The sequence below is a fragment of the Papio anubis genome, chromosome 19 (genome assembly GCF_008728515.1).
Source record: "Papio anubis isolate 15944 chromosome 19, Panubis1.0, whole genome shotgun sequence".
NCBI lineage: Eukaryota > Metazoa > Chordata > Mammalia > Primates > Cercopithecidae > Papio > Papio anubis.
Window position 1 is genome coordinate 16360942 of NC_044994.1, and position 22198 is coordinate 16383139.

Here is a 22198-nt window from a genome sequence, read left to right on the forward strand (position 1 = left end):
CCTGTACATATTTCAACATCTGCATTCTGCCATTGAGCCTATCCCAGTTATTATTACTATTCTATCACTATAGTTTTAGTACTAAAATTTCCAAAAATACTTTTTTTTTTTTTTTTTTTTTTTTTCTAAAATGTCTTTCTACTCATTTGAGAGCGTCCACCTTTCTCTGGTGGAGCTACTTTACATCTCGGATACGAATGACAGTATCTGGGTCAACTTTGGACTGGAGTCTGTTGACTGCCTTTTCTATTTTAGTTTGTTGAGATTTTCCTGTTTCTTGCTATGCTGAATGATTTTGGATTGTATTCTGGACACCTAAATATTGTAAGACTCTGTCCTTTTAACCTCTTCTGGAGAATACTGATAAAAATTTTGTTTTAGTAGGCAATTAACAGAGCTTCAGGTCAGAAGTCCTGACTCTCCTCCTGTGGGCTTTGATTCCAGTGTCAGTTTAATTTTCAAAGCCTCTGTAGTGCTGCTCAGATCTACCCCTCAATAGCCATCCAGGGACCTGGATCTCAGGCCACACAGTATTTCCGATCCTGAGGCCCTTGTGGAGCCTTCTGGGTCATTTCAGTGCATGCGTGTAGGGAGGAGCTGAGGAACTCATAACACAGCTTTAGGGGACCCCCTTTCTTGAGCTCCCTCCTCTTTGTGGTGTCCCTAACACTCTTAGACACCAGGGGGCGCTTTCTCTCCCCTCGGGCTGGCAAGCTGGGGTTTGAGCCTCTCTGCTCTGTCTTGTATTTCCCACAACTAGGTCTTCCTCTGGGGTAAAGGGGTAAAAGAAAAGAAAGAAAAACAAGTAACAGGGATTCTCTCACACTCTTTGGACCCCAGGGGTTCCTTTACTCAGTCCCTCTGGCCAAAGAGAAGGACTCTGAGTTTGAGGTACGTGTGTGATTGCCACAGCCACCATTGCAGCAGGAGTGTAGCTACAGACCCTAGGGCTTGCTTTGGGGCAAGGCTGTGAGACAAAATTGAAACAGGATTTTCCCTATTCTCTACTTCCTGCAAGGGTATCTTTCTATGTCCTTTAATTAGAAAGACAGAGTTACTCTTAAAACATTTTCGGTCTGCCTCCAGTTCCCAGTTCTGCAATTTGCTGCTCTGATTCTAAGCCAGAAATGGGAGAAATATATAAAAACAGTAAACTCACTGCCATACTGGTCTTCAGGTTTTGATTTCTCTCCCCGGTCTGCCTGCTACTATCTACTTTTCAGAGTCTTCAGGTTGTTGCTTTGTCTTCTGTCTGGGGTTTCTAGTTGTAATCAGTGTTAAAGAGATAGGGGATCGTATGCTTATTCTATCCTAACTGGAATTAATTGTGGATTTAAAGCTAATCTTGCAAAAGAAGAGCACTCCCAATTTATCTAACGCCTAACATGTGCCACACAATTGTCATTTCATTATTTCTCAAAGTGAATTCATTTTGAAAGATCTGTAAACAAAACATTGGCACAAGGATATAAAAAAGCATGTTTCATAAGAAATGTCATGAAGCAATTAACTTCATCCATCTTAAAATAGATCCAAACACCAGAGTCAAACATCAGGTTAAACTACTTACACATATCCAGATTAATTAGCAATGGCTACTGCCATGTTTCTCAAATTCTTTTACACAGAGGTAGACAGTTTGCATTATATGAAAGCTGTTTCTTTTTCTCCAGCTTTTGAACAATAAGGTCAGCTGAGTGTGCACGTCTACACTTACAGGTAGGTATACATGAAAAGAGTTTAATGGCTTGATTAGAACTCACTCAAGGAGCTCCAAGGTGATGGTTCCTTTGGGTTCTGCTTCTACACTCTTCCCCCAGAATTTCAGTTTGGGATAGATTGAGCCATGAAAGATGAAGTCATTGTTTAATCCTTCAGCATGAAATGCACTGATTGGTGGGTGATGGCTGACCTGTTCGGAGATGAGTCTAAATCCAAGGTCATCTCTTAAGATTAAAAAAAAAAAAAAAAAAAGCAACATTATAATTAACTCTATCATTAAACATGTACATAATTGCCCTTTCAAAGTAAACAATTCTTTTTTTGTTGCTGTTGAGACAGAATCTCGCTCTGTCGCTCAGGCTGGAGTGCAGCGGCATGATCTCGACTCACTGCAACCCCTGCCTTCCGGGTTCAAGCAATTCTCCTGCCTCAGCCTCCTGAGTAACTGGGAATACAGGCACCACTACCCCTGGCTAATTTTTGTATTTTTAGTAGAGATGGGGTTTCATCATGTTGGTCAGGCTGGTCTCGAACTCCTGACCTCGTGATCTGCCCGCCTCAGCCTCCCAAAGTGCTGGGATAACAGGCGTGAGCCACTATGCCCAACCAACAATTCTTTATTCTCCTTGCAATGAAACAACTAATTTCTATGAGAAATTATACAAATGCAAATTATATAAATGCAACCCACACCACCAAATCCAATGTTGTAACGCTAGCTACTTGAACAAACTAAAATAAAGAACACCCTGACGAATTTGAATGACTTTGTGTCCACTTTCAAACATCTAGGGAATCAATGAGATCAAAACTTGTGCAGAGAAGAAGAGGAACACATAGAAAAACTAAAGCCAAATAAAGTCCCTTAATCATGTATAAACAACACACAGGCTAGCTCAAGCAAACAGAACTGCACTTACAGATGCAGTCATTGGCTTTATGCAAACAATAGATACTTATGCTAGTATCTTTTATTTATATTTTTTAATAAAGAGATATTTTTATAAGAGGGCCTCACTGTTGCCCAGGCTGGAGTGCGGTGGCTAATAACAGGTGCAACCCCACCACTGACCAGCACGGGGGTTTTGAGCTGCTCCATTTCTGACCTTCCTCTCCTGGGAGGTCACCATATTCATGTTAAACTTAGTGCGGACACCTGACCAGCACAGAGCACTACAGCCCAGAGCTCCTGGGCTCAAGAGATCCTGCTGCCTCAGCCTCTCAAGTAGCTGGGACTATAGGCCTGTGTCCCCATACCCAGCTAATATATCTTAAATGATTATTTTTAAAAACTCGATCATGTCTTATGATCTACATAAGCAGAAAAGGAGGGTGATTAATCCCATGTGATCAGGAATACAAAAATCCTTGCAGTTATTTTTTTAATGGTAGCTTTTATGTATGTTTCAATATTTTTGACAGTCTCTAAAATAATAGCTATCCTAGAAACAGACATCAAAATCGTTAACTTGCTCCAGTCCTATGTAATTGTTATTGGTGATGACCAATACATATGTATTTCTCCTCTTCATCTGCAAGGCTACATAAAGCATGCAAGTGAAAAGCCTCACCGCACTAATTCATAAGTCTCTCCCAGCAGTGGGTTGAAAGGCTTTCCAGTCCGCTCCCACTGAGAAGCAACGGCAGATACAGCAAACGCAGCTACACACTGTGGGACAGAGCATGAGAACAAGTCAAAAACAGCCGAGCTCGCACCACATTCTTTTAGGAACTGAAATTTTGCCGAAGACAGTAATTTACAGAATTATTTTGAGGAGTTTAAGTACTTTGGAGTTTTAATATGGCTCTAGCAATGGGACACGGAAACCTGGATATTCAGAATGAAAATAACTTTCAGTCACTTCCTATAATGACTGGTTATTCCCAACCATGGTTTTCATCACACTCTAACAGTGCTACAGATTCTCTTAAGGACTTTCAAAAAACCCTCAAGTCCAAAGTTACCTTTAATTCATTTAAAATTTTTTAAAAGTATCACACTCCAGGATTGGGGAAAGAGATATAAAACTCCACAACTTAATTGGTGTTAAGTCCACTGAGGTTGGAAAATGCTGATTTATATAAATGCAAGGACAGAAAGACTCAGTTTAGAATGCTATTGTTTTGCTGAAGGAGAACAATGTGTCCACTATACTCTGCCTCTAACTAGTCCACCCATGTACAACATATAAAATCTTCCATCTAAAAAATTAAAAAGTGCAATTCCTTCCTGTCTTTTAACATATAGCAATGTATATATATTTATATACCCAAGTAAGCACAAACATATTTTTCTACTTTATATGTGTGTGTGTGTTAACAACTTCTTGGAAATACCCTGAGAAAGTCTGAAAGAAGAAAGGTTGAATTCTTCCCCTAACACAATGCTACTTTCTCAACTAAATATTTAGCAAAAGCCCCCTAATATCCAGGTTTGCTTACGGGCCACCTCCCGCTTCTCCTGCAATACTCATCGGTCTTTGCACGATGGTGTCGCCCTGACCAGAGGACACTCCAGACGTGCGGACTGAGCTTTGATAAAATTGCCCAACCTCACACGGAATTTAACATTAATTGTGTGAATGTGTGTGTGTGTGTGTTCGGGGCTGGGTTGGTAACGAGGTCTCTCAGAGTGAGACCTTTTCCTCCCTTGGCTCCTACCTGCATCCTTTCCACAGGATCAGACAGTGAACTGGCCTTGTGGATGAGGTAAGTATGCTCCATGTATTCAGTTAGGCGCTGTAGGAAGCTCAGAGGCTCATTAAATATAACTGGCATCGTGATCTTGGATAGTTCCTATTGAACCAGAAAATTGAAAGTGTTACATCCCATATACATAACAAACAAAACTATTGTTATCTTTACATAACATCCTCCTGGAAAGGACAGAACAGAAACTAGCAACCCGTGAAATTTCTTCAATATTGGTTCAATTTCACAAAATCTTCCCAGAGCACCTAATACCGTGGAGTATATCCTTCTAGGTCTTGAAGGAGGAAATACAAAGACTGCCCAAACATTCTCCGTGGCTCCAGGGAGCTCACTGTCTGCTGGGGAGCATGAGCGATGACTCTTAGTCTGCCTTGCATCAGAATTAGGAAATGGGAGACAACGGCAATGGAGACAAACAAAACTCTTCGTAGTGGTGGTAAAATAATTAACTGCAGGGCCATTAATTCCTGGAGATGGCTCCAATGCCTTGAGTTCCTTCATAAGCAAACCGTTGAAAACCCCTCCCCTGTCGACTTAAGCCTCACCAATCAGAACCGCCAAACTAACCTCTATCTAGGGACGTTACGCTTTCACCAATATGAATATACTTTTTGGCTCCCTCAAAGAACACCTTCTAAAAGCTCCCCTTCCTGCCTTCTCAGTGGAGTGTGGAACAGCTTCAGGTCTGGGGCTGTTCAAGTCATGAATCACTGTCTGTTCAAATACATGTGTGAAAATTTCAATATGTTTACATTTATGTTGTAACAATGGGCTAAGGATTAACCACTCATACCATTTTTGTGAGTAATTTTCCAAAACAAATTTCACAGCTTTTGAAACGACAATGAAATGAAATGATGCGACAACACCGAGCTTATCTGAGCACACCAATCTAGTATAAATTATGGGCTAGGGTACTAGCAGGCTACGGCATATTTTACAGAATAGATTTTAAATTCTGTCTGCCAGAATGCTGCTATCACAATCAACTCTCAAAAATCATTTAACAGTTAGGAAGCTTCCGACCTCAACTGCAACTGTTCAATTCTGTTTACCATGTGCCACCAGCAAGCAATATTCTGGTGAGGCCTTTACAAAATTCATTAAGTAACACACCTATCTTGGTATTTACTGGAATATTCTGATGATCTTCCCAATCTGCTATCAACCATTCCCTTGGGAATCAGGTCTTTCATGAGGGCTGCTGGCTGGTCATGTGGGCAGGTGAACAGTGCTGAGGTGCAGTCAGGCTGAATGCCACCTGACTTACCTGACTTTTCCCCCTAAATATCCATGTTCCCACTGAGATTGTCAATTAAAAATAATGCAACCTTCACAGAACTGAAACTGGAGCGCATTCAAAGAAAATAAGCTCTGTAGTCCCAGCTACTTGAGAGGCTGAGGCAGGAGAATGGCGTAAACCCGGGAGGCGGAGCTTGCAGTGAGCTGAGATCTGGCCACTGCACTCCAGCCTGGGCGGCAGAGCGAGACTCCGTCTCAAAAAAAAAAAAAAAGAAAAGAAGCTCATTCATTATCATAAAATACTGCAGAAAACACACAGACATCTAACAGCTCAGCTTAATTAAAAGAAATGGTAATTTTATTGCTGCATCATTGGGGAGATGAGGGAAAACAGGAATGTATATAGAGAAATAAAGGAAGGCTCAACTACATATACTCTAAGAGCTCATTAAACCCAGACATTCACTACTGGGGACAAGTAAAAAAAACTGGGACTGCCAAGGCTTGTCTTTATTGAAATGCCCCAGGCTTGCTTTCTTCTATTTTTATTTTTCTTTCTTTCTTTTTTTGTTTTTTGAGATGGAGTCTTACTCCGTCACCCAGGCTGGAGTGCAGTGGCACAATCTTGGCTCACCGTAACCTCTGCCTCCCAGGTTCACACAATTCTCCTGCCTCAGCCTCTGGAGTAGCTGGGATTACAGATGTGCACCACCAGACCCAGATAATTTTTGTACTTTTTTAGTAGAGACAGGGTTTCACCAGGTCAGGCTGGTCTTGAACTCCTGACCTCAAGGGATCCAATCCTCCCACTTCAGCCTCCCAAAGGGCTGCAATTACAGGTGTGAGCCATAGCACCTGGCCTTCTATTTTTCAACAAAAACTATCATTATTGTTTTTTTCTATTAAAAAAACTAATTGGGAAATACATAACTATCTTAGTATAAAATATAATATTGAAATAAAAACATGAAAATGTCTCTTTACTTCCCTTTCCCACTCCTCTCCCCAGACACAAAACAACAGCAACACTTTGGGATAAAGACCTATGTATTCACACACATATGCATACATACTCCTGATTTATATTCACACTGAGAATTTTTTTTTTTTTGGAGGCAGAGTTTTGCTCTTGTCACCCAGGCTGGAGTGCAAAGGTGCGATCTCGGCTCACTACAACCTCCACTTCCCAGGTTCAAACGATTGTCATGCCTCAGCCTCCCGAGCAGCTGGAACTACAGGCGTGCAGCACCATGCCTGGCTAATTTTTTTGTATTTTTAGTAAAGACGGAGTTTCACCATGTTGGCCAGGCTGGTCTCCAACTCCTGACCTCAGGTGATCACCCACCTCAGCCTCCCAAAGTGCTGGGATTACAGGCGTGAGACACTGTGCCCAGCCAAAATTTGTTTGTTTTAATGCATGATGTCAGCTCTAGGTATTGACTCATTACACTTTCACTGTGTTTTGGGGATCTTTTAGCAGGGTGTTATACACATGTAAGGTACATACATTGAGTCAAGTTCTTTCTAATCACAGGATAGTGTAATGCTAAGACCACCGAACCAGATTGAGTTCCACTGCTGGGTTCACCATTTACTAGCCGTGTGGCTTTGACCAAGTTAAACCCTGTGCCAGTTTCCTCATCAATAAGTACTAAGCGCTAATATAATAGTATCTATCATAAAGCATAGTTCTGGGCACATTAATAATGCTAGATGTGTTTGTTAAATTTAAAACAACATCCATATATGGACACACTGTGAACTATTTAATCATATATCTTTAAGAATACAGGCAAATAGGGATTTTAAGTAGATTTCTCTAAAGTGGACTTTCTGGGTCAAAAGCATGCTCATTTTAATTTATTTTATTTATTTTTTTACAGACACTACCAAGCTGAATGCTTTCCAAAACAGCTTAACCAATTTATACTCCCACCCATGGTGCATGACAGTCAACATCTCTGATGCTAAAAGAGGTGTATTACTCCCACTTTGTTCCTTCTGGCATGTTTATGCTTTCATTAAACACATATTTAACTGAGCACCTACTATGTGTCAGGTACTGCAGCAAAAGCCTCATTACAACCACCACTTAACCTGGAATGCCCTGCTCTGTCTTCCCTTTATTCCTCTATGTCCTACCCAGATTTCAAGGCCCAGTTCAAGTCTTTCCTCCTCAAGTATTGTAGCACTCACTGATTTCCTTCTCCTTCCAATTGCTAGAGTACCAAAATGTACTGCTCACAACTGAGCATTTGATCAGAGATTAGATTCTATTACCTACTGTTATGGTATGGGTGATAACCAGCTTATCTTGCTACGTGTATAGTAATACAATTCCTTGGGAAAGGGACACTATCTTATACCCCATCTATGCCCCCCCATCACCTCACAGAGAGAGGGGAACACTGCAGGTGTGCCCCGCCCCCGATGCAGCCTGCATTCTCACTGCCCCGTGAGCTTTCCCTTTTCAGGCATTTGTCACATACAGAACTTCCCGCCTCCTTCAATGGAGAGCTCTTTGAAGACAAAGGTCTTGCTTAATAATGCATGTGGTTAACACAGCTAAATGCTGAGTAAAAAATTGGTAACGTTTGAAATATTATTCAGCGCTTAAAAGAAATGAGCTATCAAGTCATGGAAAGACATGGAGCAAACACAGATGCCTATTACTAAGGGAAAAAAAGCCAGTATGATTCCAATTGTATGACATTCTGGTTAAGACAAAACCATGGAGACAGTAAAAGGGTCAGTGGTTGCCCAGAGTAAGGGGGAGGGATGAACAGGCAGAGCAAAGGGGGTTTTTAAGGCAGTGAAAACACTCTGTATGGTGCTACCATGTTGGATACACGTCATTACATGAGCACAGAACACCAAGAGTGAGCCCTAGTATAAACTGCGAACCTGGGGTGATGAAGTATCGCAGGTTCACTGATTCTTTTTGCTGTTGTTGTTGAGACGGAGTCTTGCCCTGTCGCCCAGGCTGGAGTGTAATGGTGCATTGTCGGCTCACTGCAACCTTCACCTCCTGGGTTCAAGTAATTCTCCTGCCTCAGCCTCCCAAAGAGCTGGGACTACAGGCACGTGCCACCACGCCTGGCTAATTTTTTGTATCTTTAGTAGAGATGGGGTTTCACCATGTTGGCCAGGCTGGTCTCGAACTCCTGACCTTGTGATCTGCCCACCTCAGCCTCCCAAAGTGCTGGGATTACAGGCATGAGCCACCGCACCTGGCCAGGTTCACCAGTTCTAACAAATGGGCCGCCCTGGTGAGGGATGCTGACTACGGGGAGCCCATGCACGTGTGGGGCCGGGGAGTGTGTGGGAACTCTCCGCACCTTCCTCTCAATTTTGCTGTAAACTGAAAACTACTTTATAAAATAAAAGTCTTTTAAAAAATAAAATGAGGCCAAGCATGGTGGCTCACACATGCAGTCTCACCAGTTTGGGGACCAAGGCACAGGGATCACGAGCCCAGGAATTCGAGACCAGCCTGGGCAGCAAAGTGAGATCCCATCCCTACAAAAAAATCAGAAAACTAGCCAAGCGTGGGGGCGTGCATCTGTAGTCCCAGCTACTCAGGAGGCCGAGGCAGAAGGCTTGCCTGAGCTCAGGAAGTCAAGGCTACAGTGAATCATGTTCGTGCTGCTGCATTCCAGGCTGGGTGACAGAGTAAGACCCTGTCTTAAAAAATAAAATGAAATTTTAAGAACGAATTTTGATGAATCATACTTTACGAAAGGTCAAATTATCTTTCTAGTTCTGCTACAGAAAATATCATAGTCGCAGTCACATGTGATAAAAGAGAATGTAAAGACAAAAAAGAGTAACAAAAAAAGTACAGAAGAATGCTAAGGCAATTAAAGAAGACTGTAATGATTTTGGATTTATATTGTTTGTGGTACTAGACACAAACAACATTACTGTGGTAATAGTGATATTTACACTTCAAAACTTGTGGTTTTTCCTCATTCTAAATAAATATTCACCTTAAAATCTGAGAGAAAAAAAACAGGTTATAAAGCAACATGTTCAAAAATATTCTAATCTCGTTAAATATGTTTTTATAGACATAGAAACAAATGCTAGAAGACAGTAACATCAAAAAGTTAACAGTGGGTATCTCTAGGAGTTGGGGGCATAGGGAATCCTAATAACCTTCCTTATGCTTTTCTGTATTTTCCAGATTTGAACATGCATTGCTCTTCTAATCAAGGGTAAAACGAGATGTTATTTTAAAACCTAACAATAGGCCAGGCGCGGTGGCTCAGGCCTGTAATCCCAGCACTTTGGGAAGACGAGGTAGGTAGATCATGAGGTCAGGAGTTCGAAGCAGCCTGGCCAACGTGGTGAAACCCCGTCTCTACTAAAAATACAAAAATTAGCTGGGCATGGTGGTGTGTGCCTGTAATCCCAGCTACGAGGGAGGCTGAGGCAGGAGGATTGCTTGAACCCAGGAGGCAGAGGTTGCAGTGAGCCGAGACTGTGCCACTGCATTCCAGCCTGGGCAACAGAACAAGACTCCATCTCAAAAAACAAAACAAAACAAAGAAACAGAAACAAAAAAACAATTTCAGACAGGCAAAAGGAAAAGCCAGGGAAGCTAACAGCCTCATACCGCAGCAGCTGGTCCACCTTATACACACACTTGCATTGATGCTAGTCATGAAATGGACAAGGAAAAATTGGTGTAGAAGTAATACAATGGAAACTTCAGATTAGTCCACTCCTAACTTCCAGAGACAGGAAATTAAAAGACCAGGCTCCTGCTTCTTGGGTAAGGCTGCTAAAGATAAACAAATAAATAAGAAAGGGCTCTGAACAGACAGTAGAATGGTGGTTACTAGGCGGGGGGAGGTGGAGTGGGGAAGTTGGTGTTTCGAGGGGACAGTTTCAGTTTTGCAAGCTGAAGAGAGTTCTGTGGACGGACGGTGGTGATGGTAGCACAGCAATGCGAGGGTACTGGTGCCACTGAACTATATACTTAAAAATGGTGAAGGTGGTGCCTTTTATGTTATGTATGTTTTGCCTTAATTGTAAAACCAAGGGGAAAAAAATGAGCTCTGAGATCAAACTTCCTGCGTTCAAATCCTAGTTGTACTACCTACTGCTTGCCTGGCAGCCTGCAAGTCCCTAACCTCTCCCCATAGTGGGGACAATTTCATTACATACCTCACCAGGCTTGTAAAGATGAGATGAATTCATTAATATAAAGCACTTAGAATACCGCCAGGCATCTGTTAAGTGAGCAATAAATGCTAGCTATCATCACTGTTATTAATAATGTAGACAAGATCTCCAAGTCCTCCAAGGTTGCAGGAAAGCCAGTATGCCTCAATGGCTGGGATACTCTGCCCTGACCCAGGGGCAGCTGAGCTGCAGAGAAGCTACACAGACAGCAGCATGCATAGGGACCTGAGCTTAACAGGTGAGGGAGTGAGGGACAGGGTGCTGCCCTTTCTGAAGCCTGGGCCAGGAGGGATCCAAACACCAGGATGGCAGGGGTTCACTGCAGCGGCAACCAGTGACAGCCAGTAGGTGACACAGACTATGCCATTTCTGGCTCAGCTCTCTTCCTGTTTTCTCCATTTCCCTTTATTGTACACAACAGCAGGGTGGGACTGATCATAAAGAAATTTTAAAAGTTTATTCATTAAAGAAAGGAAGAGCTTTACCTGTGAGTCTGATTTTGAATTTGTTTTTCCTGAAAAACACTCTAAGGACTATCATACACTCATTGAGGAAGGAACAGATGGACCGGGGATGACATTTTAGTATTTATAAGACAGGAGTGCTTCCCTCAAAGGGATTTTGCTTTGTTTTCTCAGGAATACTGGCCTAGGGATGTAATCTTTCAACTCTAAAGCAATGCTGCGTGCACTGCCATCTCTCCACATCCAGCTCCACGGGAAAACACAGCACAGCAGGATGGGGCAGGCAGGTGTCCACGACCACCGGCTGTTCAACACCAGTCACCCGGGCTTTCCAGGGGTTGGAAGCCAGTGACAAAGAGGGTGGTGTGAACTCTGGAGACCAAGGCACAAAGGATGTGGGTTTATCATCAATTCAACAAGTAGATTTATTTTTTAATCATTTGAAAAGCTGCTAAAATTCTAAAAGGCTCTTTTAATAAAATGTTGTAATCTATAATAATTTAAACAGCTTTCCATTTCTTTTAGTAACTCAGAATGAATGCACTCAAGAAAATGGAAAGCCACATGGCTGGGTCAAATAACAGAGAGGGAATGAGAGGCAGAACCCGGACTGCCATAAAAACAGCCTGGACCTCGGAAGAGTGTAACATGCTATTTTAAAATACAGCAACTTACTTGCAATTGTATTGCCTCCGTCATCTGTAATGATTTTTAAATACTCTTACAATTATTTCAATTGCTAAAACCTACAGTTCCCCAGAGAGGCAGTGAAAAGCTCACTGACACCAAGTATATTTTATTTCCTTCCCTCTGAGACCTCTTGAAAATTCACTGATACATCATTTTCACTTCCAATCCAACGAAGTGTGGTGCTGCATTCTCTAGATATTGTATACAACTAGTATGTTTATATATTCCAATAATAAGAAAAACAATTCACATGATGAAGATCAAGCTTCAGGAAGAAACATTGCCTAGAAACTTCTATCATTGAGAGCTTCGGGCAGCTGGAAAAGTTAAACATTTATGCCAAGCAATTCCAGCTAAAGGCAAAGTTTAAATATCACCATGCAAATTAAGAGCAACCAATGATGAAACTGCAGAAACTCCTAATTGCAGTTGCTCATGGGCTGACAAACTGAGAAGAAGGAGAAAAGGCTGCGTTTTCACTCGAGCACTAGAGAAACCTGAGAGCAAGGCCAAGTTTGAGATCAACTGAAATTGGAAATACTGTATAAATGTAAAGTCTACCACTGTAACAGGACCGAAGTGTAACTACTAAAGACTTGGGTTATAGAGAGAAAATTCCCCTCAGGTATTAGGCTAGGTGTGTCTGCTCTGTTGCCTAGACAGCAGCTTCTGGGCAGGGTGCTCCCCCGCGTGTATGACCCAAACCCTGGTGGGTCCCCAGAGCTCTCTCCGCTGACAGCCGGGAGCTGGAGGCAGTTGGCTCTCCCCTGGATAGAGCCGTGCCTCCTGCAGGATGGAGATGGCACTGGATGTTTCCTCTATGACACCTCTACCTCCCACAGCTACCGAGGACGAAAAAATTCATCGTGCTTACAGTTGAGAGCCTTGGAGGGCCAAATGTCTTTCTTTCCCCATCTCATGCTGCTCAGTTCCCTCCCCTCCACACGATGCCTAGCATCTCATCCATCAGTTTATCACTGCATGACGTTCTTGCCATCTGAATACCACTGATCATACGCAGAGGAGTTACTCTAAGGCATCCCGGGATAGCTGCCTGCGGCCACTCTGGATGGGCAGTTTGAAAAAAAGCCTGCCGCCCTCAGGCCTTCTGTCCTCAGTCCTCACAGGCCAGTCAGGGGGTACAACAGGGGCCAGAGTGAAAGACACACAGGCAGAAAGGAAGGCGCCACGGAGTGGGAAAAGGGGGTGTGCTCATCATGGGTGAACTGAACCACAGTGTGGGCACCTCAGTGCAACCAGTGGGAAAACAGGGAGGAGAAGATAAGAAAAGCTCTAAGGAAAATGCTAATGAGCATAATGATATTCCTTTCCTATTCTTCCTGCTTAGCAGCTGAACAGCTTCAGAGTTGGGAGGTGGCGTGAGCCCTTCTGCTAGGCGACTTCACTAAAGGCTGGACAACACCTAGACAGGTGTGTGGAGAGACGATGGAAGCACGGGCCGCAAGCTTGCACTGGATCACTCGGCATTCGTGGCTTTAAGGGAATCTACTTCCACATGCATTTTTTCCTAGAAACTGGCAAGTCTCAAATGGCACCTGCACTGGAGGGTCTGTGCTGTTCCTCTTTGCTCATCTCCCCATTCACAGTCGCCCTCTGCCACTTAAAAAAAAAAAAAAAAAAAAAAAGAACTTAATATCCTACCATCCTGAATCACAGCATAGTATTTATACCTGGAAATGAGAAAAGCTCCAGGGGACCAGACAGGGAAGGTTACAAACAGTACTGTTATCAGCAAAGCCTCTTTTACTCAAGAACCATTAACTTACATTAGGGCTCCTTAACTGCCTGTTTCAGTTAAGGGAAAGACACGACACTAGAAATAGGGTCTTCAAGTCACTTCTCCCCAGGTTGAAACATTCTGATTTTAGACCACTGTAGAGTGTGGGGGTAGAGATACCAAATTTTGTTTAACTATCTTGCTGCTTCTATCTCCTGTCTCTCTAGCTGGTATTTATAACACACCAGATTTGGCAAAGTTCCAAATCTTATCTAGCTCCGCATCTATCTTAGAGTTGGAATGCAAGAATAACACTGTTGTCATGGCGGCATATATGGTATCACATGTTTATCTGAATCCAGAAATAACATCACGTCCCTTCTGACAGTTACTCTGACCTGGTGATACGTCTGGGCGTGAGGTCTGGCCCCACGGCTGTGTGGCAGACATTCTGTACCGGAATGAATGAGCGAAATCTTCAGTCTGTGGGAAACATCTTAAGATTCATGGTGAGATAAAAGCATTTTATCAAAAACGTATTGGCAAAGGTTTACTTCAGTGAAAAATATTCCAATTTTCTCAACCCTTTCTCAGTACTGCAAGGCACAACTGAGTGATAAAAACAGTTCAATGAATTGAGATCGGAGAGCTTGGGAGAAGCTTGTCTGGTGTATTTCCCAGAGGCCAAGAAGCCAATGACTAATGAAAGGTAACAAAACCTTGTGCAAGTTAGAGTTTTCCAAAGTTGTGTTTTTAGTAACACTGAAGGGAGTCCTAATTGAGTTGTTAGCTTATAAATCACACACAAAAAATTGTGTAATATAATCTGACTTTTGGCACATAGTTGAAAAGGGGATCAAAGAACTGAATGACATTACTGGATATTTTTTTAAAAACCCAAAAAACTCCTGCTCCCATCTGTCTATTAATATGAGCAAAGCTCTTAGTCCTTGCATCTATTCAAAAACAAGAACATAATTGTTACTGAAAATCTTGTCTCATTCTAGCAGCAAGTGATATTCATCTCAGATATCTAAACCCAATTCAAAAAAATTCTTTTCACTCATAACATTTTACCTTTTGCTAATATTTTCATAAATTTTATAATGTTTACAATTGTAATCATTCAAATACTAACATTCATAACAATGCAAAGAAATCTTTAGTATTAAAGCCTTATAGAATATATAGCTTTTTAAATTTTAATTTTTATACATATTTCTGTAATAATGAAGTATGATAAAGTAATCGATAAAAGACCCTCACAGATTAAAAAAATTGAGTTAACTGGGTAAATGGAGGTACTGGAAGAGAGATGACAGCTGAAGGTATGCACATGGCTTCTGGAACTCAGTTTCACCCTCACAAAAAGGACACGAAATTAATTGAGTTATCCTATAGGAAGGATAAAATGGAAATACAAGTTCAAGGAGACATGGAAGTATAAGCTTTTCAATGACTAAAGAACAGCTTGCTCATGTATTTAACAGAATGACAGTGGCAATCAAAACTTGATGGTATATGGATTCCACTAGCTACCTTTAAAAGAATGATACAACACTTTCCTTTCACTTTCAATAGTCGGTATTCATGATATACCAGACCTTTGTCACCTTTTGCAATAATCCAGGACTATTCTATTACTACAAGACATTTGAACACACACAAGGTCAGTGCGTGCATGGCCTTGAGCTCGAGTACTTCCTCAAATTTTGTGCTGAGGTCCTGGGGCTGGCTGCCTAAGTCACTGAGCAGGAACAGCCACGACCTAACCTCTGGCTGAGCCCTGCTGAGAAAGCTGCTGGAGCAAAGGGGTGGAGGGGAAGAGGAGGACGGAAACAGGGTACACACAGGACACGAGGCTTTGGGATTAAAGAGTCCTGTGACAAAGGGGCAACAAGCAGAAAGAAATAAGCAAAGGCTTCAAATGACTAAGCAGTGTCAGGATTAGTTCTCAGGAGCCAGAGATCTGTTTGTTTGGTAAAAGCTTCAACCACAAAGAGATTTAGGGTTGAATTCCAGTTATGTAAAGTATTCATTTCACATTGTATAATCCGACATTTTGATAACATAATCCTGCCCAAAACAGACTAGGAGAAGAAAAGAAGGATATCATCAGTACTGGAAATCAAAGTGGCTACATGCTATTTGGAAAAAGGTAAAGTACAACGTGCAGGTGCGTGGGAGTGGAGGAGATGGGGCAGAGTGAGCCCGGCTGGGAATGGGGCTGCGGACACTGGGGGCCAAGATGACAAACGCCTGGAGAAGAAACTCCTTCTTTCCTTCCTAAGACAAAGTGAGACTTAGACCATATCTGGCAGATAAGCATATGTACTGTGAATTTAGAAAAGCCACATATTTTGAATAATAATAGCATTACATCATAAAATGATACCATCACAGCATACAAATCCGGGGCATTAATTGTTGTGGAAAAAGATGGGATGGGGACCCTAGATGAGCGTGGAATTGTGGGACTTTCACCCGCAGGATGCTCACACCCTGCACTCTGTCCTGGCACGCTCCTCACGACAACAGAGAGCAGGAAGAGCTACGGCTCAGTATCAAATTTCCTCTCCCACTCTTAAGACTTATTAACAAAATAAGAAGCTAGGTAAATGGAGGTAAGGGAAGAGAGATGATAGCTGAAGGTATGCACATGGCTTCTAGAAGTTTCACCCTCACAAAAAGGACACGAAGTGAAGTATTTGGATTAATGTGACAGAATCAGAAACATGCAGGCCGGGCACGGTGGCTCACACCTGGAATCCCAGCACTTTTGGAAGCCAGGGTGGGTGGATCAACTGAGGTCACGAGTTCAAGACCAGTCTGGCCAACATGGTGAAACCCCGTCTCCACTAAAAGTACAAAAAATTAGCCAGGCATGGTGGCGCATACCTGTAGTCCCAGCTACTGGGGAGGCTGAGGCAGGAGAACCACCTGAACCCAGGAGGCAGAGGTTGCAGTAAGCTGAGATCACACCACTGCACCCCACCCTGGACCAGAGAGCGAGACTCTGTCTCCAAAAATAAAAAGAATCAGAAATATACAATAGGGGATTTTTAAAAATGCCTTCACTTTAAGTTAAGTGTATTAAGACCTATGGATACTACTATTCTCTAAGTTTGGACCTATTTTTCTTTTGGGAGATGGAAACAGGCAGATATTGGGGACTGTTGATATCAAAATTTACTTTAAAAATATGTTCCAGGCCAGGCGCAGTAGCTCACGCCCGTAATCCCAGCACTTTGGGAGGCTGAGGTAGGTGGATCACCTGACGTCAGGAGTTCAAGACCAGCCTGGCCAACATGGTGAAACCCCGTCCTGTCTCTATTAAAATTAGAAAAAGTAGCTGCTTGTGGTGGTGGATACCTATAATTCCAGCTACTCGGGAGGCTGAGGCAGGAGAATCACTTGAACTCAGGAGGCAGAGGCTGCAGTGAGCAGAGATTGCACCACTGCATTCCAGCCTGGGTGATAAAGTGAGACTCCAACTCAAAAAAAAAAAAGGGGGGGTAATATTTGTATTTCTCTCTCAAGACTCTTCATTTTTCATCTTTACTGTCGCTTAGTGCTTATACCTTGATTGTGTCTGCTGCTGAGAGAGAAGGCCCTATAGCAGACAGTGCTCGAAGAACAGTATTTCCAAAAGCTAGGTGATTTCCTTTCCATCCACATTAATAAAAATGTTCTTCCAGAACATTCGTCTCCTACGAACCTCAGCAGAAACAAGTTTCCAAAAACACGACTTCCCCTGAAGCTCTCTCTCTATGCCTTAAATCAATAAATTCTAGAGATATGATTCAGAACATTCTATGGAACCTTTCAACACAAACAGCTCTATGTTTATTTGTTGTATTTTATTTATGATTCAGCATAAGCATTTACTTGTACAAGAAGTTCTGTGCCTAAACATAAAAGTAAAACCATATTCTAGAGAAACAGAGTATCTGTCAGAGCATATCAGCTACAATCCAACATAACAGAGCGGGGATTAGATCCTACATTATCAGGCTCCAAAATTTAGATGAATTACTCTCCATGCAGGAGTCAAATATTTGTTTAAAATTAATGTTTATGAAATCTGTTCCTTAGAAATTACATTTAGGAAGTTTCAGATTTCATTATCCACTTAGAGAAGAGAGACATTGGAAAAATGCCAGAGGCCAGGCATGGTGGTTCAGGTCTGTAATCCCAACACTTTGGGAGGCTGAGGTGAGAGGACTGCTTGAGCCCAGGAGTTCCAGACCACCCTAGGAAACATAGCAAAACTCCTTCTCTACTAAAAATACAAACAATTAGCTGGATGTGGCAGGATACGCCTGTGGTCCCAGCTACTCAGGAGGCTGAGGTGGGTGGATCAGTTGAGCCGGGGAGGTTGAGGCTGCTGTGAGCTATGATGGTATTACTTCACTCCAGTCTGGATAATATAATAAGTCCCTGTCTCAAAAAAAATTTAAAAAAAAGAAATGAAAAGAGAAAAAGAAAGAAAATGAAAAGAAAAATGCCAAAGTGAGCACCTCTGCAGTGGACAGGATTTCAAGCCGCAGAATGAAGTGTGCACAAGGTGATTGTACTTCCCAGCACAGGGAAAGTTCTGGAGTGCTCCCAGGATACACATTCAATTGCAAAATGTTAAAAGGTAATGTCCAGGCAGATTCTTTTGTGCCACACGACTTACATGTTCGGAGGTCCAACATCACACTAGGAAGAGTTAAGAGAACTTTACCCAGAATCCTAGCCTGACTGACATCAGGGTGGCAGTGTTGACTACGAACTACAAAGGAATCCAAGGATTTCTATAAAAGGAAATGCTGCCATCTCCCTACCTCCCCCCAAATCACATCCACCTGCACAGATAACTAAGCAGAGACGTATTCCAAATACTTAATACACAACACTCACAAATTCCAAATACGAAAACTTGCTCTGTGCACAGAAGTGTAAGTGAAATCCTGTTCTCCACTGTGGAGTTGTCTGTTCTTTCTGAGAGTTTCTGGGTAAGTCTATGGGGCAATATAAATGTGCTGTGATGACAGAAACACGGCTTTTTTTTTTTTTTTTAAAACCATCAAAAACGCACATTGAAGCCATTAGAGCAGCTCAAATTCTCGTCAGAAAAAATTCACCTATGACTTTTCACAATTTATGATTCTCGTACGTTTCCATAAACATTGTCATGCACCACTTTAATGCAAAGTTTCAGATTCCTTTCTAAAGAATATACGATTAAACATATCTGCTTAATATCATATGACAAAACCGTTAACTTACCATTCCAATACATTTTCTGAGGATGCTCCAGATACTGAAGTCATTTCTGGAAAACATAGGAGAAGGCAAACTTGTTCTGAAAAAAGAAAAGAAAAACATAAAGTTCACTCTAATGCCATTGTCATTAGGAGGGAAAAACAACTGTCATTCACATGAGAGCTGCAAACACAGAGAGACACTTTAAAAATGTGTGTCATCACAGACAGGGTTAAACAGGGCTAATCTAGGGTTGCACCTGTTCACCGCTACCTACTCTGGCCTCTGAAAGATTCTGTAGCAAATCAACTGGCTCTCTGTCTTCAGCATTGCTCTGATCTGAACTCAGCCCTCCCAGTCCTTGGGGTCCAGCTGTTTGGACCATCTCAGAGATCCACTATCCTTTCACGTTAATGCACATCTGACCCTGTTGTTGGATTCATGGCACACCTACCATGTTCTGATACTTAATACATTATCATTCTCTAGCTGCTAAATGAGGTAAACAAAATGCTATCACAAAGCTGAGATACAGGTTTTTAAGAAATGAAATGGAAAATAGAAAACTTTTATAAAAGCCAAGTATTTTTAAAAAGTAAAAGCCAAAGTATTTTTTAAAAAGTAAAAAGTATTTAGGCCCTGTAACATACATCAGTACTTCCCCAAAGAGACTAACACTGAACAAAATCTGATTTAGCAATTCTGGGTATACTGGAAAACAAACTAACCTCTACAGAAAGAGCATCTTCAAAGCCTCTGTAGGTGTTTGAAAGTAGCCAAGGGATGACAGCTGCCTGGGGCTGAAGGTCTGTGGCTTGGATAAGCAGCACATCAGAGCCAGGCCTGGTGGGCAGGGAGTCAGTCCATTCCCACAGATCAGAATGGCAGCACCATCAGGAATGAGGGGTGTGCAAGAGGTGCCCAGGCCAGCTTTCCATAACACTGTTACGAAAATTTTCCAGTTGCCGGCCAGGCGTGGTGGTTCACACCTGTAATCCCAGCACTTTGGGAGGCCAAGGTGGGCAGATCACTTGAGCTCAGGAGCTAAGACCAGTCTGGGCAACATGGTGAAACCCATCTCCACCAAAAATACAAAAATCAGCCGCGCGTGGTGGTGGGTGCCTGTAATCCCAGCTACTCAGGAGGCTGAGGCAGGAGAATTGCTTGAACCTGGGAGGTGGAGGTTGCAGTGAGCCGAGATCGTGCCACTGCATTCCAGCCTGGGCGACAGAGCGAGATTCTGTCTCAAAAAATAAACAATAATAAAATAATAAAAAGTTTTCCAGTTGCCTTCTGAAATACATCCATATAGCTAAAATATTAAAAATTTTTAAAATTAGCTTCTAAAGAACCTCTAAATTAAACTAATTAATTTAGATTATAGAAGTTAATATAATTTACATTTTTAAGTCAATAATCCATGGTGGAATTCTTCTAGTTTCTTTTTCTGTTTTAGGAACACGCACTGCTCATTTGGCAGATCTGCCATCTAACCAATCTGCTGGATAAGTGGCCACAGATGGTATTTAAATCACATTCCCCACTATCCAAGACCATCAATCTCTGTGACATGAACAATGGATACCAGGAATAAGAATCCCTGCCATTATCTATCCTTTGCATGTATAATATAGTTTTAGAGATGTATATAAACTAAATTTTCCATCTATTTTTTTTTCTTCTTTTTTTTGAGATGGAGTTTCTCTCTTGTTGCTCAGGCTGGAGTACAGTGATGTGATCTCAGCTCACTGCAACCTCTGCCTCCCAGGTTCAAATGATTCTCCTGCCTCAGCCTCCTGAGTAGCTGGGACTGCAGGCGTGTGCCACCACACCTGGCTAATTTTTTGTATTTTTAGTAGAGATGGGGTTTCACCATGTTGGCCAGGTTGGTCTTGAACTGCTGACCTCAGGTGATCCACCCACTTCGGCCACCCCAAGTGCTGGGATTATAGGCATGAGCTATCACGCCCAGCCAAATTTTCCTTCTAGTGTCTTGGAAAAATCAACCTAAAGTGTAGCACACCTAGAGAGTTATGAGCTTGAAAGCAGCTTATGAAGAGGGAATGAGGGCTGTTATTCACCCCCGACAGACGCTGACATTAAATGTATAGATGTGTGCTACCATTCTAACTAAAGGCAAGAATAGCAGAAAGACAAGAACAACAAATATCTTGGAGGCAGAAGATGAGAGACATTCGAGCTTTGTAATTATTCTCGGTTTAGAAATTGTCAGAGGACTGCCAGCCAAGAGTCCCACCTGGGAATATCCTATACTCATTTTTATGCACAAAACTTTCTGTGATTTTATGAGAATGTAATCCTTACTCATTTATAAGGAGGTCGGATTACCTGCAACATTCATTACCTATTCTGAACATAACCAGAAAGCAGAGGGAAAGGGGTTTTGAAAAGTAAACAGCCGTCATAGCCCATGTTATTTTCTTCTGTAGGACACGCAGAGCCAAGCGCCTTGCCTCACTGAGACCACACTTTTGCAATAAACTGATGGGAAGCAGCAAGAGAAACACCTGCCCACGAGACACCTACGCAGCACACAAGCCATGGCTTAGTAAATGACCTCTCAGTTGTTGACCACAGGCTAAGTCCACAGCATGACGGGGCTGCCAGGAAGACAGGTGCAATCTCAGACTGCCACAGTGGGGCAGTAGCCAGAGCATCCCCGAAGGCAATTTGAGCTGGGATTCAGGCTCACGTGTCACTGTTGTTTCTGGTTTTTTTTGTTTTTGTTTTTGTTTTGAGACACAGTCATGCTCTGTTGCCCAGGCTGGAGTGCAGTGGTGTGATTTCGGCTCCCTGCAACCTCCACCTCCCGGGTTCAAGCAATTCTTCTGCCTCAGCCTCCCAAGTAGCTGGGACTACAGGCACCCGCCACCACGCCTGGCTAATTTTTGTATCTTTAGTAGAGATGGGGTTTCACCATGTTGGCCAGGCTGGTCTCGAACTCCTTACATCCGGTGATCCACCCACCTCAGCCTCCCACAGTGCTGGTATTACAGGTGTGAGCCACCGCACCCAGCCCAGGTGCCACTTTTAAAAGAAACTAGGACCCTTCCACGTGGGAGGACTGATCTGAGGTGAGGCAAAGGTGTCTGGAAAACATCTCTTTCAAGCAGTGCTGAGGGACGTGCGAAGCTAGAGAAACAAAAGCTGGGGGTGTGGCGAACAGTGG

The 22198-nt window shown here is 42.5% G+C and overlaps 1 protein-coding gene across 11 annotated transcripts in view; it reads right to left on the reverse strand.

The window, feature by feature from the left end:
* Positions 1–22198, reverse strand: part of OSBPL1A (oxysterol binding protein like 1A) — a 247289-nt gene that overhangs the window by 14777 nt on the left and 210314 nt on the right. For all 11 annotated transcript variants that reach the window (XR_004180037.1, XM_017951628.3, XM_017951626.3 and 8 more), the window contains 4 exons: positions 19033–19108; positions 4384–4518; positions 3294–3391; positions 1764–1946 (listed from right to left, as the gene is read on the reverse strand). Coding sequence is in view for 10 of the 11 variants with exons in the window: in XM_017951628.3 (XP_017807117.1) it covers positions 1764–1946; positions 3294–3391; positions 4384–4518; positions 19033–19108 (492 nt within the window). In the remaining variant the exon portion in view is untranslated. The remainder of the gene's footprint in view (positions 1–1763; positions 1947–3293; positions 3392–4383; positions 4519–19032; positions 19109–22198) is intronic.